At 36.4% G+C, this 25,463-nt stretch overlaps 2 protein-coding genes and 1 long non-coding RNA gene across 3 annotated transcripts in view; all 3 read left to right on the top strand.

Annotated features, from left to right (window-relative positions):
• Positions 1-1,675, top strand: part of LOC125647671 (kielin/chordin-like protein) — a 7,613-nt gene extending 5,938 nt beyond the window's left edge. The window contains exons 6-9 of the mRNA XM_048874442.2: positions 1-45; positions 203-306; positions 1,124-1,241; positions 1,337-1,675. The exon at positions 1-45 is cut by the window's left edge and continues 88 nt beyond it. Of these exons, the coding sequence (XP_048730399.2) occupies positions 1-45; positions 203-306; positions 1,124-1,241; positions 1,337-1,463 (394 nt within the window). The 3' untranslated portion in view covers positions 1,464-1,675. The remainder of the gene's footprint in view (positions 46-202; positions 307-1,123; positions 1,242-1,336) is intronic.
• Positions 1,676-6,079: 4,404 nt separating this feature from the next.
• LOC125647592 (kielin/chordin-like protein) lies at positions 6,080-21,481 on the top strand. The gene is made up of 13 exons (XM_048874325.2): positions 6,080-6,218; positions 6,450-6,581; positions 7,150-7,263; positions 7,788-7,953; positions 8,060-8,145; positions 8,280-8,430; positions 9,071-9,159; positions 9,875-10,007; positions 10,718-10,812; positions 11,034-11,166; positions 20,688-20,800; positions 20,939-21,056; positions 21,260-21,481. Exons 1-13 carry the CDS (start codon positions 6,182-6,184, stop codon positions 21,384-21,386), a joined length of 1,494 nt encoding a protein of 497 aa, XP_048730282.2. The 5' UTR covers positions 6,080-6,181; the 3' UTR covers positions 21,387-21,481.
• Positions 18,425-20,061, top strand: LOC125661513 (uncharacterized). Its single transcript, XR_008795823.1, has 2 exons — positions 18,425-19,347; positions 19,468-20,061. It is a non-coding gene; the product is annotated as an uncharacterized LOC125661513 (long non-coding RNA).
• Positions 21,482-25,463: the final 3,982 nt, after the last annotated feature.

Here is a 25,463-nt window from a genome sequence, read left to right as displayed (position 1 = left end):
TACTTGTGTTGACGGACGAACAGGGCAATACCAATGCAGAGACGCGTACGAAAACATGCGCGCTTTAATTGGCATCGAAACCTTGTTTCTTTATAATAGTTTCAAAGAAAACAAGGCCATTGTCATTTTACTTGTGAAATTGTTTGTGAATAGTATTCAACTTTTCATTTTTAAGTCATCACTTATATGTATGTCTTTGTAGGTGTCCGGAAGTAAAAGCAGCTGCCGGATGTGTGATTGTTAAGAGAGCAGGGAGTTGTTGCCCAGAATCTGTGTGTAACCAAACAACAAGTAGTTCAGGGCAAGGTATTGAAGAAGTCAGACTAAAGTCAATCAGCCTTTTAAGCATTCACTGTGATCCATTTTTCTTAAAGTGAGATATTTATTAAATCCATTGCTTTACTATATTATGATATCTAACAAGAGAACCACATACCTGATCGATCACCTGAGTATTAGTTAAAAATATCACTAGCCCCAAGAGCTGCGAAATCTCTACTAATTTTCCCGTTCTGCATATCTAAGCCATATTCCAATATTCATCAGCAAAAGAAAACAAGATGTGTTCCTAAAACTTAAATGCCTCCGGAAGTGCCTATTTTGATGAATGGCTTCACATAATATTTAATATACACAGTATACATGTATGACTATTTTGGACTCGTCCTAGAGTCAGAACTCTGAGGTTGTGAAATTTACAATTTTGATACATCCTCTTTGCTTCTCCTAAATATGCATTCATTTCTTATATAGTATCAGCAAAATTAAAGAAGTCTTTAAATTGACAAAGAGAATAATCTCTTGAACGTTGGCCAGATCCTAGAACCAAAAATTCTACCATTATTGGGATAATGAAATTTACAATACTGGTAAAGGACTACGTGCTCTTCATAATATCTTTCTAATTTCAATTTAGTTTCAATAGTATTATCTAAATCTTTTACACATGGAAACTTTGATCCTGCCCTAGAGATGATACCTGTACTGTGGGGGTCATGAAATTTACAATTCCCTGCTCTACATGGTTATGGATTTAGTTTCTTCTTACAGATATGTGGTTGTAAATAGTAGTTGTTCATTTTGAGAAACTGATTTCTTCCATGCATTGAAATTTTAATTTCAGTTGGCGGGTGTAGTTATAATGGATTTTTGTACGGGGAAGGCGATGAATGGATTGAAGGATGTAGTCTCAAACATACTTGCAAAAATGCAACTACAGGATCTTCAATAGCCCAACCAAGGTAAAAAGTATATCATAATCCCAATAAAAATATAATAATCAATTATTTGTCAACCATTCCATTTACTTCTCACCTGTTGTATCTAATTTACACAGATGTTTGAATTTACTTCTTCCGAGAATTTGTCATCTTGACCCTCCTCCGACTGGAAAATGCTGCGAGGTACCAAACTGTCCGGCCAGTTATACATACAATTATCCTCCTGGATATGTACCACAGTGATCACTGCAGAGGGGTGGCTGTAGTCTTATTACCAATTCTATACACTGCGTGACATGTTACACCTATAGACACGCGTGTCGCTGATGTTTTCTTACACTAGTAATGTACATGTACTGCATTCTCTTTTCATTCGGTTTCAACGTAGGCATATATCTCATCACTGCATTTTAATTTGTAGTATTGTCTTTTTTAAATAAAACTTTTAATAGTTAGTTGAGTATTTGGCTGTGTATTAATAAATGCCGAATTCATTGTTTATTCACCATTGATCGATCACTGTTAGAATTTACAAACGTTAAATAGTAGATATGGAAAGGTCAAAAACTGCCTCTTGTGTTATGCAGTTATTTTACAACATACAATTATCATCAATTCGATGTTTGATGTGAATGAACGTACAGAAATCTGCATTAATCTCAGATATCCATGATAACGAAACATCGCAATCTCGGCCACTTCAACGGCCTTACGTGTTCACATATGAGAAGTCAGCAGTGACAAAACCGTTGTTTTTTGTTTGATATTTACATTACCAATATTTTCGCCTTCAATGTCTGAAAAAAGTGTGATGATAGCCATTTCTTCATTTATACAATTGCACTTGTGAACAATGGACTGAATCTAGTTAAATATAGTACGTCTATTTTAACGGCAGTTAATTCCGACAACAATGAAAGAAAAATGCAAATACAAAAAATATATGTCATTTGACGTGCTTCATACAGAATACCGGCGTGAAGCGTCAAGATCCTATCCTATTGTATGTATTGTCAAAAATGAAATCCATTTAAGTTTGTTTTACGTCCCTTCGAGACTTTTACACTCATATTGGAATGTCACCAGCTGTAGGTGAAGTACCACAAATTTAGACGTTTGTTTGCCTAGCGCTCAGGGCCGAAGCAGTGAGGGTTCTTTAACTTGCCAAACGCCTGTCATGACTTGGGACCTGTGTTTAAAGGTCATATCCGAAAGACCTGTGATTCTCGCTTCTAAATGCCGAGCGTTTGGCGAAGGGGTAATCACTACATATATTTACACTGTACGACCGAGGTTAAACGCCGCCATGACACTAACGGAGCTCTAATTCACGACCTCGCGGTTACCAAAAAATTCATTTAACTAAATCTAATTATAATTATTTGAAATTAAGTATCTATTAATTTTTAATATTATGAGATACTAGTATTCAAAGATCATGAAATTAATGAATATTCCGAATTTCCTTATTTTTTATCAAAAGTGACAACTTTTGCGGCAATTGTTGCTTTAAAGGACACGCCACCCACTTCCACACCCCTTATACATATATTTTGTACACCAGTGTCAACTGCAACGTTGGGTATGAAAATGAATGGATACATAGGCAAACGTGTTCTCGGCTAAATTTAATGTATGCAGAATTTCAAATAAATGTAACCCTAAATTTGATCAAACGCTTTGTCTTGAAAAAGTTTTCATTACGTTTCACGCTTTAAGTTTTCAGTCTATTTTGAATTTTAAGTGGAAAATGTTATCCATATCACACCTTACACTAATATATGGATAGATGAATCATTATTTTGGGGCACTGATCTACATGTATGAGAAATACCCTCGTTTACATCACTAATGACACTATATGTGTAATTCCATTTCGCTAAAGGGTTTTCTCTCTTGTGACCATGTCGAGGGATTTTTATGATATTGATGTAACACACTCTGATCTGCATGTACGTACAAGTACACGTACTCTGAAGTTGATATTAAAACGATATTGGGATCCTTTAACAATATATGTACATAATCTTTGGAGATCAGGTATTCATTAAGTCTGTTGGGATTACCATTGCAGAATATATTCAAAACCTTCTACGCGAGAAGAAAAAATATCTTGGTGTGGACTTCAACTTGACATTTAGATACATCGTCAACATCGATGACGTTTTATCTACTTCGATTATATATACATGTATCAGTAAAATCGAAATAAAAGATACATGTACAACTACGAGGGCTGTTCGATATGTAATGTGTATTGTACGATATCTCAAAAGCATTCGACTCAAATAGTGAAATGAACATTACATCCCTTCAAAGTATTCTCCGCGGTTTGAAATACATAATTTCAATCTCTGAATCCATTTCTGAAATGCGTCACCGTACGCTAATTTAGGTAGACATCTGAGGCACTGACTGATGGCTGAGCCAAAGGCTTGTCGGGACTTGTAACGACGACCAAATAAGAACTTTTTAAGTTTTGGAAAAAGGAAAAAGTCGCATGGGGCTAGATCTGGAGAGTATGGTGGGTGTGGCAAGACGGTAACCTTCTCCGACTTCAAAAATTGCTTCACAAGTTCAGATGTATGTGATGGAGCATTATCATGAAGAAGACGAACATGCCTAAATTCTGACACAGGGCGTCGTTTATGATAATATCTCTTGAGCTTATTTAGTATAACACCTCGGTAATACCGACCTGTAACACTTGCCCTTCGACACCGGAATTTGTATGGCTACATGTATACCATCACATGAAAAGAACCTTCTTTGTGCTTATGGTTCTTTTGGCAACAACAGGCCTTCTACCGTGAGGATCCGGGTTAAAATAGATCCTCAGTACCCCCTTGCTTGTCGTAAGAGGCGACTAAATGGAGCGGTCCTTCGGATGAGACCGCAAAAACCGAGGTCCCGTGTCACAACAGGTGTGGCACGATAAAGATCCCTCCCTGCTCACAGGCCGCAAGCGCCGAGCATAGGCCTTAATTTTGCAGCCCTTTCACCGGCAATGGTGACGTCTCCATATGAGTGAAATATTCTCCAGAGGGACGTTAAACAATATTCAATCAATCAATCGTTTCCCCTTAAAACAGTATTTACTACAAGATATGAACGAATTACATTTATAGAACACACTTTATATTTCTTCGGACGAACTTGCTTCAGTATGAATTGAAATTATAGCTTTCATATTCTGCAGAAGAAATTTTCTCTATTATATGAAATTCGGACAAAAATTGCCGTCATTTCTTAGATCATGTTTTTACAAGGGCACTGTAAAAATCGACCATCTTCTGTATAACACACAGTTGATGAAACTACATGTAGCAAATTTATAGTCCCCTGAGACGAAAAAGCTATTTCCTGAGCCGGTGAATCCGGAGAGGGAAATGGCTCTTTTTTTCAAGAGGGACCAAAAATGGCTATTTCCCGAAATACCAATTCTATGATTGTTTTATTATTATACCGAAACTACAATCAGAACTAGTGCAGGCAGGAGGAGAAGCAATGATCAGTGCCTCACTGGTTATCTGTAACAAGATCTGGCAGACAGGAGAGTGGCCTACACAGTCCCTAAATCATCTCATTCCCCCCAAAAGACAACCTACAACAGTACCAGAATTACCATCAGCCGTATTAATCACCCAAGCAAAGTCATGCTGAAGATACTGCGGAATAGGTTGAAGCTACAAGCAGAGGAGATCATTGCTGAAGAACAGGTTCAGAACAGGGTACAGCACAATATGGCAAATCTTCATCCTCAGGATAGTCAAGTTACAGATCAAGTTTGAATTTCGTCTCAGTCCGTTGATTTTTCACTAAATTACGACCCTTAGACTTAGAAAAATAACATGAATTATCAGTTTTCCGGATTTTGTTTTGTTGAGCTTGCAAATATTCATTTGATATTTGGTACATTGCTTTCCCAAAACAAGTTACTGATCAAGTTCAAATTTCATATCGATCCGTTCACTAAGCTATAACCCTTGGACTTAGAAAAATAGCATGCATTATTAGTTTGCATTCAAGTTTCTTATTTCTGTAGATAAGAGTACTACACTCATTAAAACTTTTAGCATAGTATTACAACAATGTAGCTATGTTATCCATGATCACCTACATTTCACAGTTCATTGGCTTGATAAATAAGCCTAATCATAAATTTATTTTTCCCTGGTCTAGTCTTTGTACCTGAATAGTAGTTGATTTCCAACCATTCATTTCCTGGTTCCCCAATATTCCCCTTTACCATTACCTACATAAAGAACTTTGGATATTGTTTGCGACCGGTAGGGGACTATGTATTGCCCTGCAATACTCTCAGAATGCTTGTTTACATGGATGTGGTCCATGTGTTTTAATAGTCCTTTACGCACCTCCCTAAACTTCCTGCTAAAGTCTTCACTTATGGAAATTGTATTTCCTCCTCCGTTGTACTCCCTTCTCAATGTCCGTGCAGCTGTCAGGAGTCGTCTGTTTTTACAAATTTTACGATGATGCCCCGTTATTGGTCAGTAAGGCGTATTGACCTAATGGTCAGTAAGGCGGTTAATTGTCCTATCTTTAAAGTTATGATAAAAATGTGAGCGAACGGACACTCTGCTATTGATATTATGAAGATTAGTTAATTGCCATAATTCGAATAAACTTGTAAAGGGTCTGTCGCACATGCAACATCTGCTTGAAGGAATAAGTGAGTTTGGACTGGAATTTTCTTCAGATGAAGTCAAGTGATGGTTCAAAATGAGGATAATATTAAATTCGGATAAATTGTCTTTGCTTTTCAGATGACATATTTCCCTTAGACATTTGATCAGCAGATTTGGATGGTGTTGAAGGTATGCCGGCGCACTTTTATCTTCATGTGGGTCGACTGGAACACACAGATAAGAATCATTATATCAAAAGAACGGATGTTCATTACTCTACATATATAAAGCGTGCGTTCATTTTATATAAGTATGTACAAATTAACAGTTGGCATTCTTCTAATCACAGGTACGTGTATCATATTGCTGAAGCTTTTTGTTTGCAATCAGACCATAAACGTGTACCTACTTAGTATTTATACATTGTATAACAATATTTCATTTTATTCATAATTGCCATGTACAACAAATTCTTATATATAATGCAGCTGAGAACTTCGAGTTTCGAACATCGAGCCAACCCTCATTACTCTCAGAAAGGCGTGTTTCAATAAGTCTGTCAATTGTATTTCATCACTAGCGACGTTACATACCTGTAATGGCGTCTGTCGTGACCTGATTCCCGATTGTGCAGAATACACAGCGACTGCTTGTAAAACTCCGTATGAATCGTGGGCCAGGAAAAACTGTGCAAACTTTTGTGGATTCTGCAGTAAGACAATTGCAACTGATCACTGAATATTCATTTCATGGCATATCCTGGGGTCTGTATTTGCCCAACTCTCTATTTTGTATTGCTTATAGGAGTTAAGAGATTGATCACTGTTTGTTATCTTCACCTTTCATCCAAATACACACAACCGCCATCCATTCCTTAACTTTTGAAAAAACAAACTGTATCTCAATACATGTATCCAACACTACATAGAACAGTTACACACCTCTGGTGTGTCCAGGGGTCCGTGTTTGCCCAACTATCTATTTTGTATTGCTTGTAGGAGTTATGAGATTGATCACTGTTCGTTATCTTCACCTTGCATACATGTACATTAATGCATGGTGAATGATACGAAGTGATTCACATGTATCTACCCATTCAACCAATACTAGAAATATGATTGAAAAACAGATTGTATGCATTTTAAAGACATTGCTTTATGATGTTTAAGCCAATGATTAAGTAAATCAATCTGGATGCAGAAAGAAGTATAGTACGCTTGTACACAGAACCGTAAAATGTCAGCCATAATAGATCTGCCTAATCATCCTTTTACTTTTAGCTCCAGAGTGCAGCGATGCGATTTCAGATTGCTCCGAATATGGCAAACAAGCATGTGTAGCGCCATACTTATCATGGGCAAAAAATCACTGTGCAAGTTACTGTGGATTGTGTGGTATGTAATCAAACAAATAAAAGGTAAAGGTTAGTGGATATAGACATCTTCAATCGTGATACAGTGTACACGTATCTTTTTATACAAAAGGAAACGTTGAAAGCTAAACCTACTTCTGGTGTTCATATATAAAACCATTTACATGCTAGCGTTATTCCAGGATGATTATTCTAAGCTATTGAGAGACTACGAAGATATAATGCGCCTATTGATGAAAATAGCATTCAGTGTTGTAATGGTATACAGACAATTTTTTGCGACGACCCTGAATGATAAGTGTTGCGATTGTCGTTAAATGTGTTATTACGATTAATGATATTACTGTTTCATTAACGGTTCCTATACCACCAGAGGAAATACGTATTCTAAACACGCTGCTGTAGAGATTTGCAGGGTAAATGTATCTCCGTGCTCTTCTCTGGATCGTGATCGTGATCGACATACTTGTAAAACCAAAACTGTTTAGAAATAAAGTTTCGTCGTCACCTGTATTTACAATACATATTATCATTTTTTATGAAAAGGTAGCAATGCTCTCCCCACTAAGACCACCCCAACCATTCAAACAACTCCAGTAATTAGGGGATGTACGTACAAAGGAAAGACACATGCAGTCGGTGTCACGTGGCTGGACGGATGTGATTATAGATGCACCTGTACAAATGATGGTCGTACCCAATGTGTGCAGCCGTAAGAATGTTTGAATTAGTATATAAGAAAAACGTTTATAAGACAATTCAAATACAATGCATTCCTGCCTTTTAAATAATTCAGAATCTGTTTTATATCTATACAGTTGCGTTGTCTATTCCAATTTACCCACCAACTGTCATGAAGAACCTGTACCTGGTAACTGTTGTAAACGAATCATCTGTTCTATAAGTAAGTACATTGTATTTATTTCTGTCTATCATAGAGAATCTAGGAAATAAAGATATACTAGATATTATCAATTTTCACTTTATTGTATCAGTTTGCAATGTACCGACGTTTGAACAAATCGTTTTCTCTTGTAGATAGTACAGTAGCTGGAACTGTTAGTTCTTTGGATATGAATCAGAAGTGTTTATACAAGAACAAAACCTACACAAGAGGTCAGACGTGGATGGACGGGTGTGATTACAAATGCACGTGCGAAAGAAACGGCATCGCCCAATGCTCTCCTCCGTAATAAATTATTTATAGTCACTCAGCCGTTTTAAACTGAAATATCAAGAAAAGAAAAAAACCTCTTTCTGACGCATTACATTTCATAGATATTCCTGTTCTAACGCAAATAATTGCATTTCGCTTCTTTAAACTAAAACAAATCGTGCATGCAGTTGAGGGTAACATTGAATATCTCCCCCCCCCCCCCCGAAAATCATTGTCAACCACGGTGGCTCCTTAATTGAGAATAGTTTTCTCGAGATAAAAATTTCCAATGTTACCCTCAACTACATGCACTATTTATATAATACAGCAAGTACATATACACTGCAATATATAAATGAATATGTTTAAAATATACGGCTAAGAAGTTGTTTTTCACTGTGTTTGAAAATCACTGTTCAGATCCAGGTTCAGAACCTTTTACTTTCTAATATGCACACGATCATAAACTTTTATACAGTCATAAACTATTCAATTAAAACATATCATATTGACTCAGGACTGTTTTGCGATTTCCGAAATGCAGTACTTTAACATTCTTTTTTTCCTTTATGCAAATTAAAAAATAATACAGACATTATCGTAATTATACATGAGTAATGTATCACAAGGTATACCTCGAGCCCCATTATATTTAATTGGTTCATATTTACAGATGTGTTATCTACACCAATCTTCCTCCCTCCTGCCATTATGAAACAGTTCCTGGTGAATGCTGCAGGAAAGTAGTCTGTGCTGTAACAGGTGCGTGTAACATAATGTTCCTGATTGTAGTTATTCCCCTTTGATGGCTATGCTAAAAGTCAATTTGGTTACATTCCCTCTTTTAAGTAACCAGATGTATTATGAAAAATAATCAAAACCCGATTTAGTCTAGAATCTTTTTTTATTTTTATAATCGGCAATTGAAGTTAGAGGCGATAAAAATGTTAATGCATTACATGCAATTCACAACATTCTGAAAACATCAGATTGACACGAGATATTCTCTGTATCGGCTGACACGATAGATTCTCTGTATTGACTGACACGATAGATTCTCTGTATTGGCTGACACGATAAATTCTCTGTATCGGGTGACACGATAGATTCTCTGTATCGGCTGACATGATAGATTCTCTGTATCAACTGACACGATAGATTCTCTGTATTGGGTGACACGATAGATTCGCAGTATCGACTGACAAGATAGATTCTCTGTATCGGCTGACACGATAGATTCTCTGTATCGGCTGACAAGATAGATTCTCTGTATCGGCTGACACGATAGATTCTCGGTATCCGGTGACACGATAGATTCTCTGTATCGACTGACATGATAGATTCTCTGTATCGGCCCCTGTTGCGTTATTAAATATAAACTGTTAGTATCCGATATCTATACATGCTTTAATATCATATCGTAGCAAGGTATTGACATATGCCAGTATAAACCCAGAATATGCTTATTTTTCATCAGGCAATGGAATAACTCAAAGTGAGAAGAAGTGCATTTACAAGGACAAATCCTATGCCGTTGGTGAGGTGTGGCAGGATGGATGTGATTACAATTGCACGTGTTTAGAAGGACTTACATCCCACTGCTCCACTTTGTAAGTTACAAATACATGGAATGCTATATGGTATTATATCATAGGCCTTTGTATTCCCATTGGCAGAAAGTCTGTGTAATTATGCATTAAAATCTAATAGGAAAGGTGAAGATAACGAACAGTGATCAATCTCATAACTCCTATAAGCAATACAAAATAGAATAGGAGAAATACGATAAATTAATAATATTGTTCGAAGACTAGCTCCAAGTTGACTGATTGAATATTGTTTAACGTCCTTCTCGAGAATAATTCACTCATATGGAGACGTCACCACTGCCGGTGAAGGGCTGCAAAAGTTAGGCCTATACTTGGCGCTTATGGCCATTGAGCAGGAAGGGATCTTTATCGTGACACACCTGCTGTGACACGGGACCTCGGTAGCTCCAAGTTGAAGATAGAGGTAGTTTCCAGATTTGCTATTTGAAATTCTAAAATATAAACAAAAATCAAGAAGTACCGGTATTCTATATCTTAAATATCAAATAAATATCATAGAGCTTCAATATCGTTGATATACACTAATGTTAGTATCCCGAAGGGGAAAGGAGGTCTCATAAAGCACCTTTGATCTTTCTATAGATAGTTATGAATTTCATGAAGTTCAAACCAACCATTTGTTATTGCCATTGTGTGAATATATAAGTACATGTAGATACATTTATGTCAAACAGTCCCTCAGTATCAACCTGTAAGTGTATCATTTAAAGGTGCAACGAGTTTCTCCACCTTCCACCAAACTGTCATTATGAAGTAGTTTCTGGACAATGCTGTAGGAAGTTAGTTTGTTCGAATACAACAAGCGGTACGTAATACTTGTAATAAGGGGTTCCTTAAAGTTCAGATACAAAAAATGGTATGTAGTATTTCAAACAAGAATCGAAGTACCGCCTTTCAAAACGTGAATATTTACAATGAAAAGAATTTCGTTGTAGAATTACTTCTTTACATTCTGAGTGGAATGATTATACATATAAAAATATGTTTTATATACCAGTTACTGTTAAGCTTCATTAATTGTTTTAGCTTCATTTATCGACCGCATGGGCTGCCGTTACAGAAACAAAACGTACACGACAGGGCAGACATGGATGGATGGCTGTTCCATCAATTGTACATGCCTTGATAGTCGATCAGGGCAATTCAATTGTATCAGCACGTAAGTGATATCCATCTATCTATATCAACAAAAATGGAAAACGGAAATATTCATATCTAGTGATCAGTCAACCTAAATTTACCTTGTTGAACACCACTCTGATTCCAAGCACAAGTTGAAATAAAAAATATGCTGGAGTTCCTCATTAACAGTATCTTCGTGGTCTTTGGTGATCAGGTTTTTAACAGTCTGTCGGAATTCCCATAGGCACGAATTGAGCTCCTTTATTAGCTGACCTGTTTTTGTATTCATATGAAGCAGAATTTATTCAGAAACTTCTGCATGAGAAGAGGAAATCTCTTGCCGTGGCTTTCAATTCGACATTTAGATATATCGACGACGTTTTATCTATTAACAATAATAACTTTCATTCATATGTCGATTCGATATATCCCTGCGAGCTCGACATAAAAGACACCACAGAGTCGTCCTCTTCTGCTTCATACTTAGAAACTTTATTGAAAATAGAAATTAACGGCAAACTAACAACTCAAGTTTATGACAAACGGGATGATTATATCAACCTACTGACAAACAAGTTGATGGTACAGGAGTTTCAACGGTCTCGTTTAAAGTCAGTATTTTACACATTATATGGTCGTTGTAATGATCTAATTTGCAAATACAACCTATCACTGGGTCAAATGCTGTCTGACGTGTTTGATACCGATTGTAAAGCCGTTCGTGGCACACTGATTTTGACTACGCATAACTCCATGTACCTTATCAAGATATTGGGCTCACGGCGGGTGTGACCGATCGACAGGTGATGCTTATTACTCCTAGGCACCTGATCCCACCTCTGGTGTGTTCAGGGGTCCGTGTTTGCCCAACTATCTATTTTGTATTGCTTATGGAATTTGTGAGATTGATCACTTTTATCTTCAATTTTCAAAACAAGCCTGAACTGCACCAAGTTAGATTAATTCGTATAACATAGGTCAAAATTAGGTTCAGTTTTGATAATTTACTGCAAAAAGACGAAACTATATTGTGCAAATCTTAGTTTATGGATTGTAAATTGAAATCACTTGCACCGCGTAAGGATTCGCTATATAGCAACATACTGTCGAAGTATCGACCGTTAAGTAAGCCATCTTGTTTCTTCCATAGCCGTATTTCAAATTTGAAAACCTATTAAGGTAGTTGTTAACAGAAGATATGTGTCGGCTACAAACGTAGGCTTAATGTTTACTTCGCAGCGCAAGATCGACTTTGAAGTCGCTCTGATAGAAAGTACCAGAAAGTGTTGATCTGACATCACACAAAAAAGTGCGTCATGTACAAGAAAATGAAATATAATTTGCAATTTTTGATTTTATAAGTTTTAAACTGCATTATGAAAGGTGAAGATAACGAACAGTGATTAATCTCATTAACAACTTGCCATAGCATGCAATATTGTCGCCAATTAAATCAGACACAATAGAATATGTAATTGATTCACAGAGTGAATCGATGTGAAATGATATCATCTGATACATTTTCCAAGACATGAGATACTTTATGCTTTGATAGGCGGATCAAGCAATCCCCCATTGAAAATATATTTTATACTGAAACAGCAAAATGTGCAAATACTTGATATACCATTATTTCGCAAATGATGTCGTTGGATCCGAGTTTGTATTGATTTTTACCGTTATAGCGTTTTGTGTCACGTTACTAAAATATACGTCTTGTTTGACATCATGGAAAAAGTCTTAACATTTCATTGTACGTACACGTTTAATTCCGTTGATTTTCAATTTCAAAAAATGCCTACATGTAACAATGTAAAAGTAATGCAATGTAAAATTTGGAGAGAAAAAGTAGTGCCGTCTTGGGTTGTCAAAGGGGCCTATCCCCATACCAAGATACATTATAAACTAAAACATTTCAGAGTACTCAGCCAATCGAATTGAGTTGAAAATTAAATCAGAGAGAGAGAGAAGGCCACGACACTTAAGCGTTCGTACCATCATCGGGTCGTGATGAGGATAGCCGTTGTTTTTTCCCTCCAAAATCATAGCAAATAGGCAAAGTTAGAGAAAAACTTACAAAACAAGGTGATTGTACATGCATAAAGAAGGGATTCCAGGCCGTCCCATTGCCAGAGCTATTGGTCATCCAACTGACAAAATTTCAGTTTTTGGATATGCACTTACGAACTCGTGTAGAAACCATACAATCCTACCTCAAAGAAACTACAGACAACATGAACAAAACCATAACTTCTAAGACAACATCCTTCTCGTGACTGTGGATGTTGCGTCATTATACATTAACATTCCTCACGACGAAGGCATTGAGGCATGAAAGGAGATCTGGAACAGTAGAAAACATAAAAAGACCGTCAACAGAGTTGGGGTTTTAGAACATGTACTTAAAACGCAATAACTTTATGTCCAATGGGGAACATTACCTCCCAAGTAAGTGGCACGGCCACGGGAACGAAAATGGCACCTTATGCAAATATATTTATGGGTAGATTAGAAAATCAACTTTTGCTACAAGTACCTATCAACTAAGCTGCCTCAGGTTTAACGATGACATTAAAATCAAGTAGGTCGATGGAAGGGAAAGTCTGCACGATTTTGTGTCCTTTATCAATTCATTTCACCATAGTATCAAGTTCACAGTGGATATCTAAGATACCAACAATCCATATCTTGTAAATGGTGAAATTGAATTTGATCACCATACCAAAGCGACCGACGCTCATTTATATTTAATGCCATCTACCTGTCACCCACATCACATCTTCAAGGGTGTAACTAAAGGTATATAACTCGTGCCAGACGAGTTTGTTCCAGTGAGGAATCTTTCATTCTAAACAATTAAAGAGTCTCATTTATGTAAATGAGATTACAAGCCGCAATCTGCTTCAAATGTCATTAATGAGGTTTTAAAGAATTGACAGGTCATCACTTTTGCAGTACAGGGTGAAAACCAAAGGTTATAGTGTACATCTGGTCATCACGTATCGTGCACCCTAACTTGAAGGACCTAAACAAAATCCTAAATGATAACTTTCCTAAACTCTTGGATAATCCTAGATTAGCAAGAGAATTTATTGAACCACCAATGGTGTCCTTTAGACGACCCAGGAATATCAAGGATTTTGTGGTAAGGGCCAGATTGGACATCCCTCAGACAAGTGCTGTTTGCTTTGCAAATTTAGCCAGGATTCAGAAACGTCCCAGTGTTTTACTACAGGCAAAACTTACAATATATTGCATCTACCTCATCAGTTGTTAACAATATTCCCCATTGAACAATATATTGGAGAAACTACAAATAGTAGACCAAAGAATCAACAACCACCGATCAATCATCAAAACCTATAGGAGAACACTTCAAACCAGAAAGTCACGTTTGGCAAGTGGTTGGTATTGATCATGACCCAACATGGACCGATGCAGAGAAAAAGAGCACGAAAAAATCATGGATGCATCGCTTGAAATCATTCTGTCCAGGCGGAATGAACAGATTGACGTGCATGAATCTAGGATAAATATTCAGCCTAATCAGAATCCACAGCCCAGTCATCAATACTTACTCGATGAAATATTCTGTTGGATGATTGATGGAAATACAATTCGTTTCCTCGTTGCAAGACTCTGACCTTGAACTCCTTATTTTAGCCATGATGTGGATTCCCAAAACTGCGACTATTGTTTGGCTTCCAAACTTCTTAAATATGTTAACATATTAGAAATAATTATAAGTATCGATTTATATACATGTAGCTCTCTGTTTTTGGTCTCAAGATTGCGGCTTTAGTTTGATTGACCTTGAAAGGGACAAGAAAGAAAAAAAAAATATTGACCTTGAAAACTAGTACATGTACATCCATCTTTTTTATCTTAGACTTCTAAATTATGTTAAAACAATATAAGAAATAATTTTAAGTGCAGATGTACATGTATATAGCTCTATTTTTGTTTTAGTCTCAAGACTTTATTTTGCTTGACCTTGAAAGGGGAATGTATTGTCCTTGAAAACTAGTACATCATCTTGATCTTAGACTTTTCTCCCACCAGTTGATCTTTTGGACTCATGGTGTTATAGTGCGAGATTCACTTGTTTGTCAATTGGTTGTTTTGATCTTGTATTTTAATCATCCCATTGTCTTTTTTCGTTATCGGCAATGCTCATCATTCCCAATCCACAAGGGTACGAATTACTACAAATTACTAAAGAACTTTTATCTTAATTACTGTAACTTATTATATCCCCATCGTTTTTATTTCACAATCACGTTGTTTTGAAAGTTTTTTATTGGTGAAAGAGAGAACCCAGATACAATGTACCTGGGAAGAGACCACCGACCTTCCGAAAGTAAAGTGAGAAAGTTTCCCAGTTTACTTTCGGTGGTCTCTTCCCAGGTACATTGTATCTGGGTTCTCTCTCCCACCAATAAAACATGGGCGCCACCAGATAACTGAAAAATTGTTGAGTGTGGCGGAGAACATCAATCAATCAATTCTCTCTCTAATTTTACCTATTACCTATAATTCTAAAGAAAAAATATATTATCATTCCGACCCGATGATGATAGGAACTCTCTACACACCGGCGTCTGTATTGGTGGCAGGGGACAGTGGTTTTTTTTCTTGGTTCTGAAATATGTAGGTAGGGGGTATACATCAGACTAATGAAAAATCATATATCTCTTTCACGTCAATACTTGTATTTCATATTGGTGTAGTTAGTAAATTATGATCCTAAATTACATGTAATCTATACATACTGGTGCTGGTGCACAAAACATACTCTGAACAGGTGCCCCTTTCTTGCTTCGATTTTCTCTCATTTGGGCAAATCCGCAACAACCTGACACCATCACAGTACCAAGCGAGGGAATTTAGACACTGTGCACAATCAAGAACCCTGTCTGCCCTTCTTGAAAATCTACCTTTCATATGGGACTATCCACCTTCCATCTCAGCTACAGACCTTTTGCTGGACCATGCATGTTTTCACCGAATTTCTTCAGCAAATGACCACGAGTCTTAGTTTCGTATTTGCACCCATCTATATGCTAGTAATCATGGTGACACCTACATGTTGTATATCAACAATTTTATCAAGCACTCAGCTACATTTGAAATGTATCATAAAATCATTCTATACATTTTTACACATGTAATATCATTTCAAATATGGGGTATTTCCGTTTTAGGGCCTATAGTGCGATACTGTCCCCTACTACCTATTCTTATCAATTACACTAGTCTCATGCAACCAAACGCTTGGCTATCTCAGTAAATCTCCAACAAACAGAGAGTCTGGTAAAGACAAGCGATAACGTTTGTAACGTCGGAACGAGGCTCATTACAATATCAGTATTGGTTGATTCAACACACCTTCAAAATAACGACTTCCGAAGAAATTTGTAATATATTGAATTTGCCGTATAAGCTTAAGGAGATTTACAATATTAGAATGTTTAGAAAAACTGTTGTAAAAGGAGAGGATTTATTTGCTGTTCTACATACGGTATATGGTAAAACTGTTTTACCAAAATTACTTTGAGAGGCAAAAGTGAAAGTACAATTTCCATCTGACAACAATCGCAGTTTTTTCATGTAGTAATAATTTTCCCATTATTATCACTAATGAAGGATCAACTAATTAACATAAAATCTCGGAATTGGCTGTTTATCATGGAGATAATCAAACCGAAACTAAAATAGCGCTCCCTAGTGGTAACATTTATTATCGTGAGTCTTTACCAGACTCTCTGCTTGTCGGAGAGCCGAGCGTCTGGTTGAACGAGAAGTTACAAATATGCTGGTGCATGACGAAAGAGCCATGTGATAAATCCAGTGAAGAGATTGTTTATTCTCAATTTAGTCTGTATCAATTTTGTTTAAATAACGATGTAGATAATTACATGTAATATTTTTCGTAGTGTGATTTATGTGAAATTTGTTTATGTAAAATACATGGCTCTTGATAAAGACGCGGGTTGTGTCGTCAATTTGATGTTCATTTAACAAACAGTTGTGTGGCCTTTTCAGTGCTTCTATACATTTCTTGTTGGATTTGCATCATTTCAGATCCGCTACTTTAAAAAAGTAGGGTGTTGTTAAATTTTAGTGCTTATATATATATATATATATATATATATTAGCATTCTTTATATCGTACATAAACAACGATGAACAACAATGAAATTAATAAATAAAAAGGTTAAACTCCATTTTTCATTAATAGGTGAAAACCATTTAAGCAATAAACAATACAAATGGGCAATCGTAATTAATTATTGTCCATAGATGTATCGGTAGGATTGCAATTATCCCACTTAAGTTAACATTCGTTAAATTTCAGAGAACTATTTGATATGTTTACATTTATGCTTCAGTCACATACTCTTGATAAGTACAAGGCCAAGACCTTCATACATTAACACACCTAAGCTTAATATTAATGAAATATAAATATAGACATATGAAACAAATGCACACATAATTGCCCATAATTAATTTAATTAACTCCTAAATTAAGTGTTTGCCTAGAGGCCAATAATATAAGATTCCTGGAAAACGAAATAGTGTTGAAAAATAGTATTGTTAACCTTATAATGATTTAATAGCAAGTTATTTTCAATGGGACTTAGATTAGAATTTGAATGGTTTTGCGTCGATTATTTTCCAACTGACCTCATAAATGCTATTTTCGAACAAAAATTATCCTTATTTGTAATAATTATGCGCCCTTCCTTTACCTGTATTACGCTCTGCGCACATGTACTCCGGTGATAGAAATAGGTTCAGGTAATATATTATGTCTAAATTAATTTCATTTCAAAATATGTTGTCTCATATTCCTTCAATTGCATTCCAATAATTCTGATGAAAAGACTTATTTTGATTTTGTCGACACAAAATTTCCATTGTGTGACAAATGAAAACATTCAATTAATTGATAAAATTCATCAAAAGCAATGCATTCACAATTTTAGAAATTAGTGTCTCAAGTTTTCGTGCGTTTTGATGTTTTTTTCTATGCAAAATGAAAGAAACAAATTCTGAGCACAGAGAAAGAATGAAAGTTAGAGACATGGAATAATGAATGTATAAATGTATTTGAAAGTTTTAATAACCGAGAAACACCCCCTTTTCTTTTCAAGCAATCAAGTCAATACTGTAATGATAAGTTCAAAAGTCGTGTAGAATGTAATACATTAAACAATTATTCCTTGGATTGATATATACAATTCATAATGTGTAATTATATACAGTCTTGTACAAATTAGATTGAAATGATAAGATTAGAGAAAGTCAGAAATGCCTACATATACTGATTAGATGATGATGATCTTCTCAGATACCATCTTACCGATTTATAAAAGCAAAGAGGAGACAAGTAATCCACAGAACTATAGACCTATCACCATTTTTAAATGTTGTGTTGGTAAACGTTTACATCTACACTGAACGATATATATTTACTTTTTTTTTGTCAGACGGATACGAAGTGCTGCACGTAAACTACAGAGGTTTGCGCTCCATTTATTTCGTACTTGTAAATGTATGTAAGGGATACAAGACGAAGATGGTCTATTATGTCAGATACGGGACTGGCACGAGCCGCGTAGCGGCGAGTGATCAGTCCCGTATCTGACACAATAGACCATCGAGTCTTGTATCTTACTTAAAACATTGTTCTATCTAAAAACAAATGCATTTAAACGCACACAAAAAAACCCACGTACAAATAATCATTGGTATAGACAGATATATTTACACCTTTCGTTTCTGATTTGTTTTTAATAATTTTGATATATTAGGAATTCATAAACTTTAATGGCACACAAGGTCAAATCTTGTCTTTAATTCACAAAAAACTGTTAGCTCATCATTTCAATTGTCATAATATGGTACTCCTCAAAACAGGGTTTTGTTCTTCATGGAAAGCGATTCGAACGCTTCTATTGTCTGAAGACTGTACTCAACAAAACTGGTTTTCTTTTTTGGGTGAATGAAGCTACGTAAAGGGTGTTCGGAAAGAATCTTTTAGAAAAAACAAAACATTGGTTTCCCACATTCCTTTCTGGGAACCCTGATATGATACTGACACGTAGGCCTATAACTGGTATAAAAACAGAAGCCGCAACCCCCTTTTAGCATTTAGTCCGGGTGCCTTGAAGAAATGGATTCAGATGATTGAAAAGTACATGAGTTTGCGGTAAGATTATTCATTATTTCTACAGATTCTCCTAAATATATTAACAATTTTTTTGCACATTATTTATTTTGCTTGTTTCATTTTTGTTGTATACAATTATTTTTTGTTAATCATTTGTAGCCCCAGAAGTGGAAAATGCAATGCATTTTATCTCAGATCAAAAATCGCTCCTAATGGGAATGTATGGTACGACGTCCCAGTCGGGGTACATCAACTGCAATAGATTGTGGCCAAAATGTTAAAGAGGCAGGATTACAAATCTCTCTTCGGGCTACTGCCGCTACACGCCTATATGCTGCGGGTGTTGACGAGCAATTTATAGCGGAAAAAAGTGGTTACATGTCATCTGTGATTCGCAACTACAAACGCACCTCCGAGGAACAATTACAGAGTGTAAGTGATTTGATTCAGAAACCGCCCAGTGTCCCCGCCGGAGCCGAAGAAAGTGAAGCTCAATGAAAGTGTTTCCTATGGATCAGAAAAGGAAATAAACATCACTGCCGGGGATGTAACAGTGAATTTGCGATTTTAATGTGCATGTGTTTAAATGAATGATTGTGACATGGATTTATAACTGTGGTGCCTGAACGATTTCATACACGGTAAAATCGGATTATACATGAAACACTCATTTCGTATAATTTACTGGAATATTTCACGCCTTGAATATTGTATTTGATGTATAATAAATGTTTTCTCGTACAACGAAGGGTGGTCTTTGTTCCTGGTTTTTACTGTCAGTCCCGTATTTCTCATAATATTGGCCTGCTCTTAATAATACTGGACTGCTCTTAATAATACTGGACTATGTTCAGTACAGTATGAAAAATACAGTGCTGTCAAGACAAAGAACTGACGTCACAACAATGTTTTAAGGTGTGGGATAATATTATGGGAATTTTACCCAATCTTAAAACACGTGGGGGTTTAGTAGGGTTTTCTGTAGGGATTCTTTTACAAACCTTGATAGGATTTTTACCCTGGACCTTAGATATCTTTTTTAAAAAAGAAGTAGCTAAATATATTGATTGTTTTAATTGTTGATTTCGTGCGAGGAAACCAAATGGATTGGTATATAATTCGACTTCATAGCCAAAGCGGAAAAGGGTGCGCAACTATGGATGAATATCCATTCCAGACTTGTCCGTCTCACTACTAATTGTTTACAATAATTTTGTATTCAAACGTGAGCAGTCCCTGTGCGGAAGCCAAGCAGGATTCAGAAATATAGACTTTAAGAAAGCGTTTGACAATGTATGGCGGAAAGGTCTTTGGTATAAACTTTTTGCATACAAATTCAGTTCAGTAGACATTTTGTAACAACATTAATACATTGTTAGATGTCCCGAAATCCAGACAGCTGAAGGTTGTTCTTTGGTGAAAAGAAATGGAAAGTGTTGTCCAGAATCTGTATGTGACTTGTCGAATGTAAACACAACAACCGTATTAACAAGTAAGAACCATACGATGTTCCCTAATATAGATTCACGCTTTTTTTTAAACTATATAGCAAAATTTCAAATATTAATATTGTCAAGAAAGAAAGATCTTCCTCATCATTATTCATTAAATCTTAATGATATCGCAACAGACTTCCATGGATGTGTTTACAAAGATGGCTCTATCTACGAGACTGGTGACATGTGGTTTGATGGATGTAAATGGCGATGTTATTGTCAATCAGGCAATTTCTATAATTGTGAGAGTAGGTAAGAAAATAGAATACATGTATGTTATTGTTGATTGGATGCTGGATTAAAACATGTAGCAGTCACCACAACATATGCACTCATTATAAAAAATTCTATAATACAGTTAATGGGCCATTCGTTGATGAGTTCTGTCTCTAGATTGACTTCTTAGTGAAGTGATTATAAAAAATGTTTTCAGGAACTGTATTTGAATATTTTAGATGTGTGGAGTTCCACCTCTCCTCTCCATGTAAACTCGATCCTCCTCCAACAGGGAAGTGCTGTAAGATACCTCACTGTCCAGCGAACTACGTCTTTAATTATCCACCTGGCTATGTGCAGGAATAACGTGCTGACATTTGAACAAGGAATTTTTTATGCTGTTACATGTATATATATTCTCAAATAAAATTGTCGTTTTCAGTTTGAAATCGAACATTTTATATCCCTTTTGACTTCTTGCTATAAAGTTTTGTATACGAGTACAAGAGCAAAACGGTATATAGTGTTTCACTCCTAGAAATTGGCCTGTTTAGGATATCAATATTAGAATAAGATTCTATCCTCCGCACGCTCTTTCCTAGTTCATCGATATCTGAACAAGTTATACAACAATAGCACACAAGAAAGCAATTTTAACACAAGCGTCAAAGATATCAGACCGAAAAAGATGAAAGAAATCCATCATTTTGTTTTATTTATTTTAGGTCGTACCACACTGACAATAGATATTTTGTACATCCCTTCGGACGAAGAGTTAATTGTGAAGTCACATCTTAATCAAGATATCTTGATTGCTATTATCACAAAATCAAGTAGTAGAAACAATTGTAGCAGAATGATAATGATTTTAAACTGCACATACATACACACACAGAAAGAGAGAGAGAGAGAGAGAAAGAGAGAGAGAGAGAGAGAGAGAGAGAGAGAGAGAGAGAGAGAGAGAGAGAGAGCACTGAACCTAACAATACCAGATATCTAAAAGTGTCGGAAATACAGAGTGGATGCAAGGTCAGATATAAAATTATATAAAGCACTGGAATGACCAACGACACGAAGTTATATTGTCAAATTTTTAGAATGACCCATTCCTTACTCTGTAGACTTCTAAGAAATCTTCTGATCTTGAAACAGACACGTATTAAAAACGCAGTGCCCAATACAAACATGACTTTAAGTAATTTAATTTTGAGCTTTAAAAAGTTTCAGTTTGTCATGGTGGACAAATCACCTAGCTTCCCATCTTTGTGTCCTTCATTGAGGAACCAAACCTTGTCTCCCTCTTTGTAACTGTAAAAAGATAATTTGAATTATAAAAATCTCTTTGTCTTTTATGCAAGTGGCATAAGTGCTCCCTGGCAATTTGATGAGCCAGTTGTAATTTGTCTCAACATACAATTCATAACAGATTCTTCTTGGAATCTCAGTTTAGATTCGAATATTATTTCAGAAGGTACATGTATGTCCACTTCTCTTCCTAACATAAGTAAGTTAGGTGTAAGGCGAGCTGCTCCAAGACACTCTAAGTAAAGGTCCCACTCTGTTTTGTCATTTCTGATATAACTCTGTCATCTTTATTGATGTTTTGTTTAATCTTTATGTTTTCCCATTGGACAGGGGATGCCGAGGGATAGTACGAGTCTTCTTTATTTCAAGAAGTTCACACAATTTAACTCACAAAAATATTATTTTTACAATTACTACCCTGGTCTGAGTGTACAATTTCAGAACACCCGTAACGACTTATGACCTCATATAATAGGACTCTAGCTGTTGTTACTGCGGATTGATCAGGGACAGGAAATATTTCAATCCAGCTAGTAAATTGGTCAGTTGCAGTCAAAATATAATTCCCCTGGGGGTCTCTGGTAATGGACCCAGTATATCAGTGGATAATCTGTCCAGAGGGCTTCCTATATTAATCTGCCCTTGTTTTGTGATATGTTCTCCTGTTCTTCTCACAGGATTTACAACCTGACACATGAACTACAACATCCTCTTTCATTTCACACCAGAAGAAATCCCTAGAAACTGTCTTGGGTCTTTTAAGTGTCATGTGCTAAAGTAATAACTGCTTTTTTTAATTTATTGGGTAAGTAAGTAAGATCCAGAGTTGTCTTATGAACTTCTTATAGTAAGAGTATATCTTTAATATGAAAAGCATTAACGATAATGCCAACAATGCCTAACAGCTGGTGCCTGTGTTACAAATTCTGACATATCAGTTCTAGTTTGGTTTTTCACCAAGTCATATACTAAACCTTTGTTTGGATCTTTTAACTGTTCTTTCTTTAAATGATTCCTACTACATTTTGTTCAAAATGTGGTATGACCCTCTTTCCCTCTGAATGTTTGCTGTCTAGTATAACTGCTTTTGTCTGTTGACTTTGTTTCTGTTGTTCATGATCACAAGTTTCTAAACTGTAACCAGGAGTAGGAAAACTGGGATCTTATTGTTTGCTAGATTTATGTAAGAAAGAACTACACATTTCAAAAGATCTCTTTTGACATTTATAAGAGAGTCCACATTTCAAATACTCTAAGTCGTCTGCTTCGGGACAAGTACTATCTGCAGAATTCTCACCTGGTCATAGCATCCATGTTTCGATGTTTGTGACCTAGGCGATATTGAACTGAAAAATTAAGTGAGATATAATTTTAAACACCAAGCAATTCGCCCTTTAGGTTCCTTGACTCTAAATAACCAGACAAGTGTGAACTGTGAACCTACCCCCAAATAAATAATGTCTGAAATATCCCACAAAATAACGCAAACCTGGTCATTTTTTATCAGTGATACAGTAATTATTTTCATCCTTCTTTAATGACCTACTCCCATATGCAATCACTCTTTCGGTGTCATTTTGTATTTGGGACAGGACACTTTTAATGGCCTCATCACTAGCATCAGTGTCTAATATGTACGAGGGCGAGTCAATAAGTAACCAGCCTAACTTATTTCCGGTTGAGATCCACCTCTTCTTTTTCGATGTAATTGCCCTCTAGTGTGATGCACTTAGACCAACGGTGTTCAAGTGCCATCAGCCCAGAACTGAAAATGTTAGGGTCCATTCCATTGACTGCCGTCATGACTTCTTCGTCAGACCGGAAATGACGTCCACGGATATCCTTTTTAAAGTTTGGGAATAGGAAAAAATTGCTAGGAGCTAGGTCAGGCGAATAGGCAGGATGTGGTATTAATTCATACCCGTTTTGCTCTACAGCATCCATTGCAGCTTTGCAAGTGTTAACTCTCGCGTTGTCCTGTTACAGCAAAACACTTTTAGAGAGTTTACCTCGATGTTTGTCACGGATTGCGGTTCTCAGCTGGTCTAGCAAGTTTGCATAGTACACTCCATTTATTGTACTTCTCTTGAGTAAAACGTCCAACATAATAACGCCTTTTTCGTCCCAAATACTATGGCCATCACCTTGCCAGCAGATGGTTGCGTCTTGAACTTATTTGACCTCGGGGACCCAGGCCCTACCCACTGACGACTCTGAGCTTTATTCTCTAGCTCATAATAATGAACCCAAGTCTAATCTACAGTCACCAGGCGCAAAAGAAAATCATCTTTTGACCTAAAACGCTTCAACAAGGCGCTGCATACTGATGCTCTGGTTGCCATTTGCTCATCGCTAAGGGATTTGGGGACCCAACAGGCCGTTAGCTTGCGCATACCTAAACGATCATGTAAGATTGTTGAAACGCTACCATGTGAAATGCCTGCGCTATTTCTTCCACCTGAATTCGCCTATCAGAGTATATCAGATCCCGAACTTTCTTACACATTTCTTCGTCGGTGGCATCCAGTGGGCGTCCAGACCTGGCTTCATCTTCTAAAGACGTTCTTCCGCTTTTGAATTCCCCTACCCAGAATTTAACCTGAGCACAAGATGGTACAGAAGACCCATAAACATTGGTTTACTAGCCGTGTATTTCCTGTTTTACCTTTTAAATACAAGTACGGAATTATAGCACGTTACTCAACTTTAGATGAAAAGCATGCCTTTGCATCACTAGCCATGTTTGACATTCAATATCTTATTAAAGAATGACTGGATACGCGTGCAATTTTGTACCCAGGGATAAAACATGTATTGACACAAGGCATGAAAATCTTGACTGTCTCGGTCAATCGGAAATGGGATAGGCTGGTTACTTATTGACTCACCCTCGTATTCTCCCTCATCTAAAGGATAGGCTAAAATAGGACTATAAAAGATTCTTATAATTTAGTGAAGACTTCTTCACATTCACCAGGTATAACTAGCTTAACAAAATCTTTGATAAATTTTCTGTAATAACCTCCCATCCCAAGGAGTTTTCTAACTTCTGTAACTATGGCTGGGTGAGGCGCCACTGTAAGATTTTTGAAAGGTCAGGGTTCGGCAGTACTCCCTCATGTAAAACTTATACGGTAC

The sequence above is a fragment of the Ostrea edulis genome, chromosome 6 (genome assembly GCF_947568905.1).
Source record: "Ostrea edulis chromosome 6, xbOstEdul1.1, whole genome shotgun sequence".
In the NCBI taxonomy this organism is placed as follows: Eukaryota; Metazoa; Mollusca; class Bivalvia; order Ostreida; family Ostreidae; genus Ostrea; species Ostrea edulis.
This window is presented reverse-complemented; position numbering and strand designations above follow the sequence as displayed.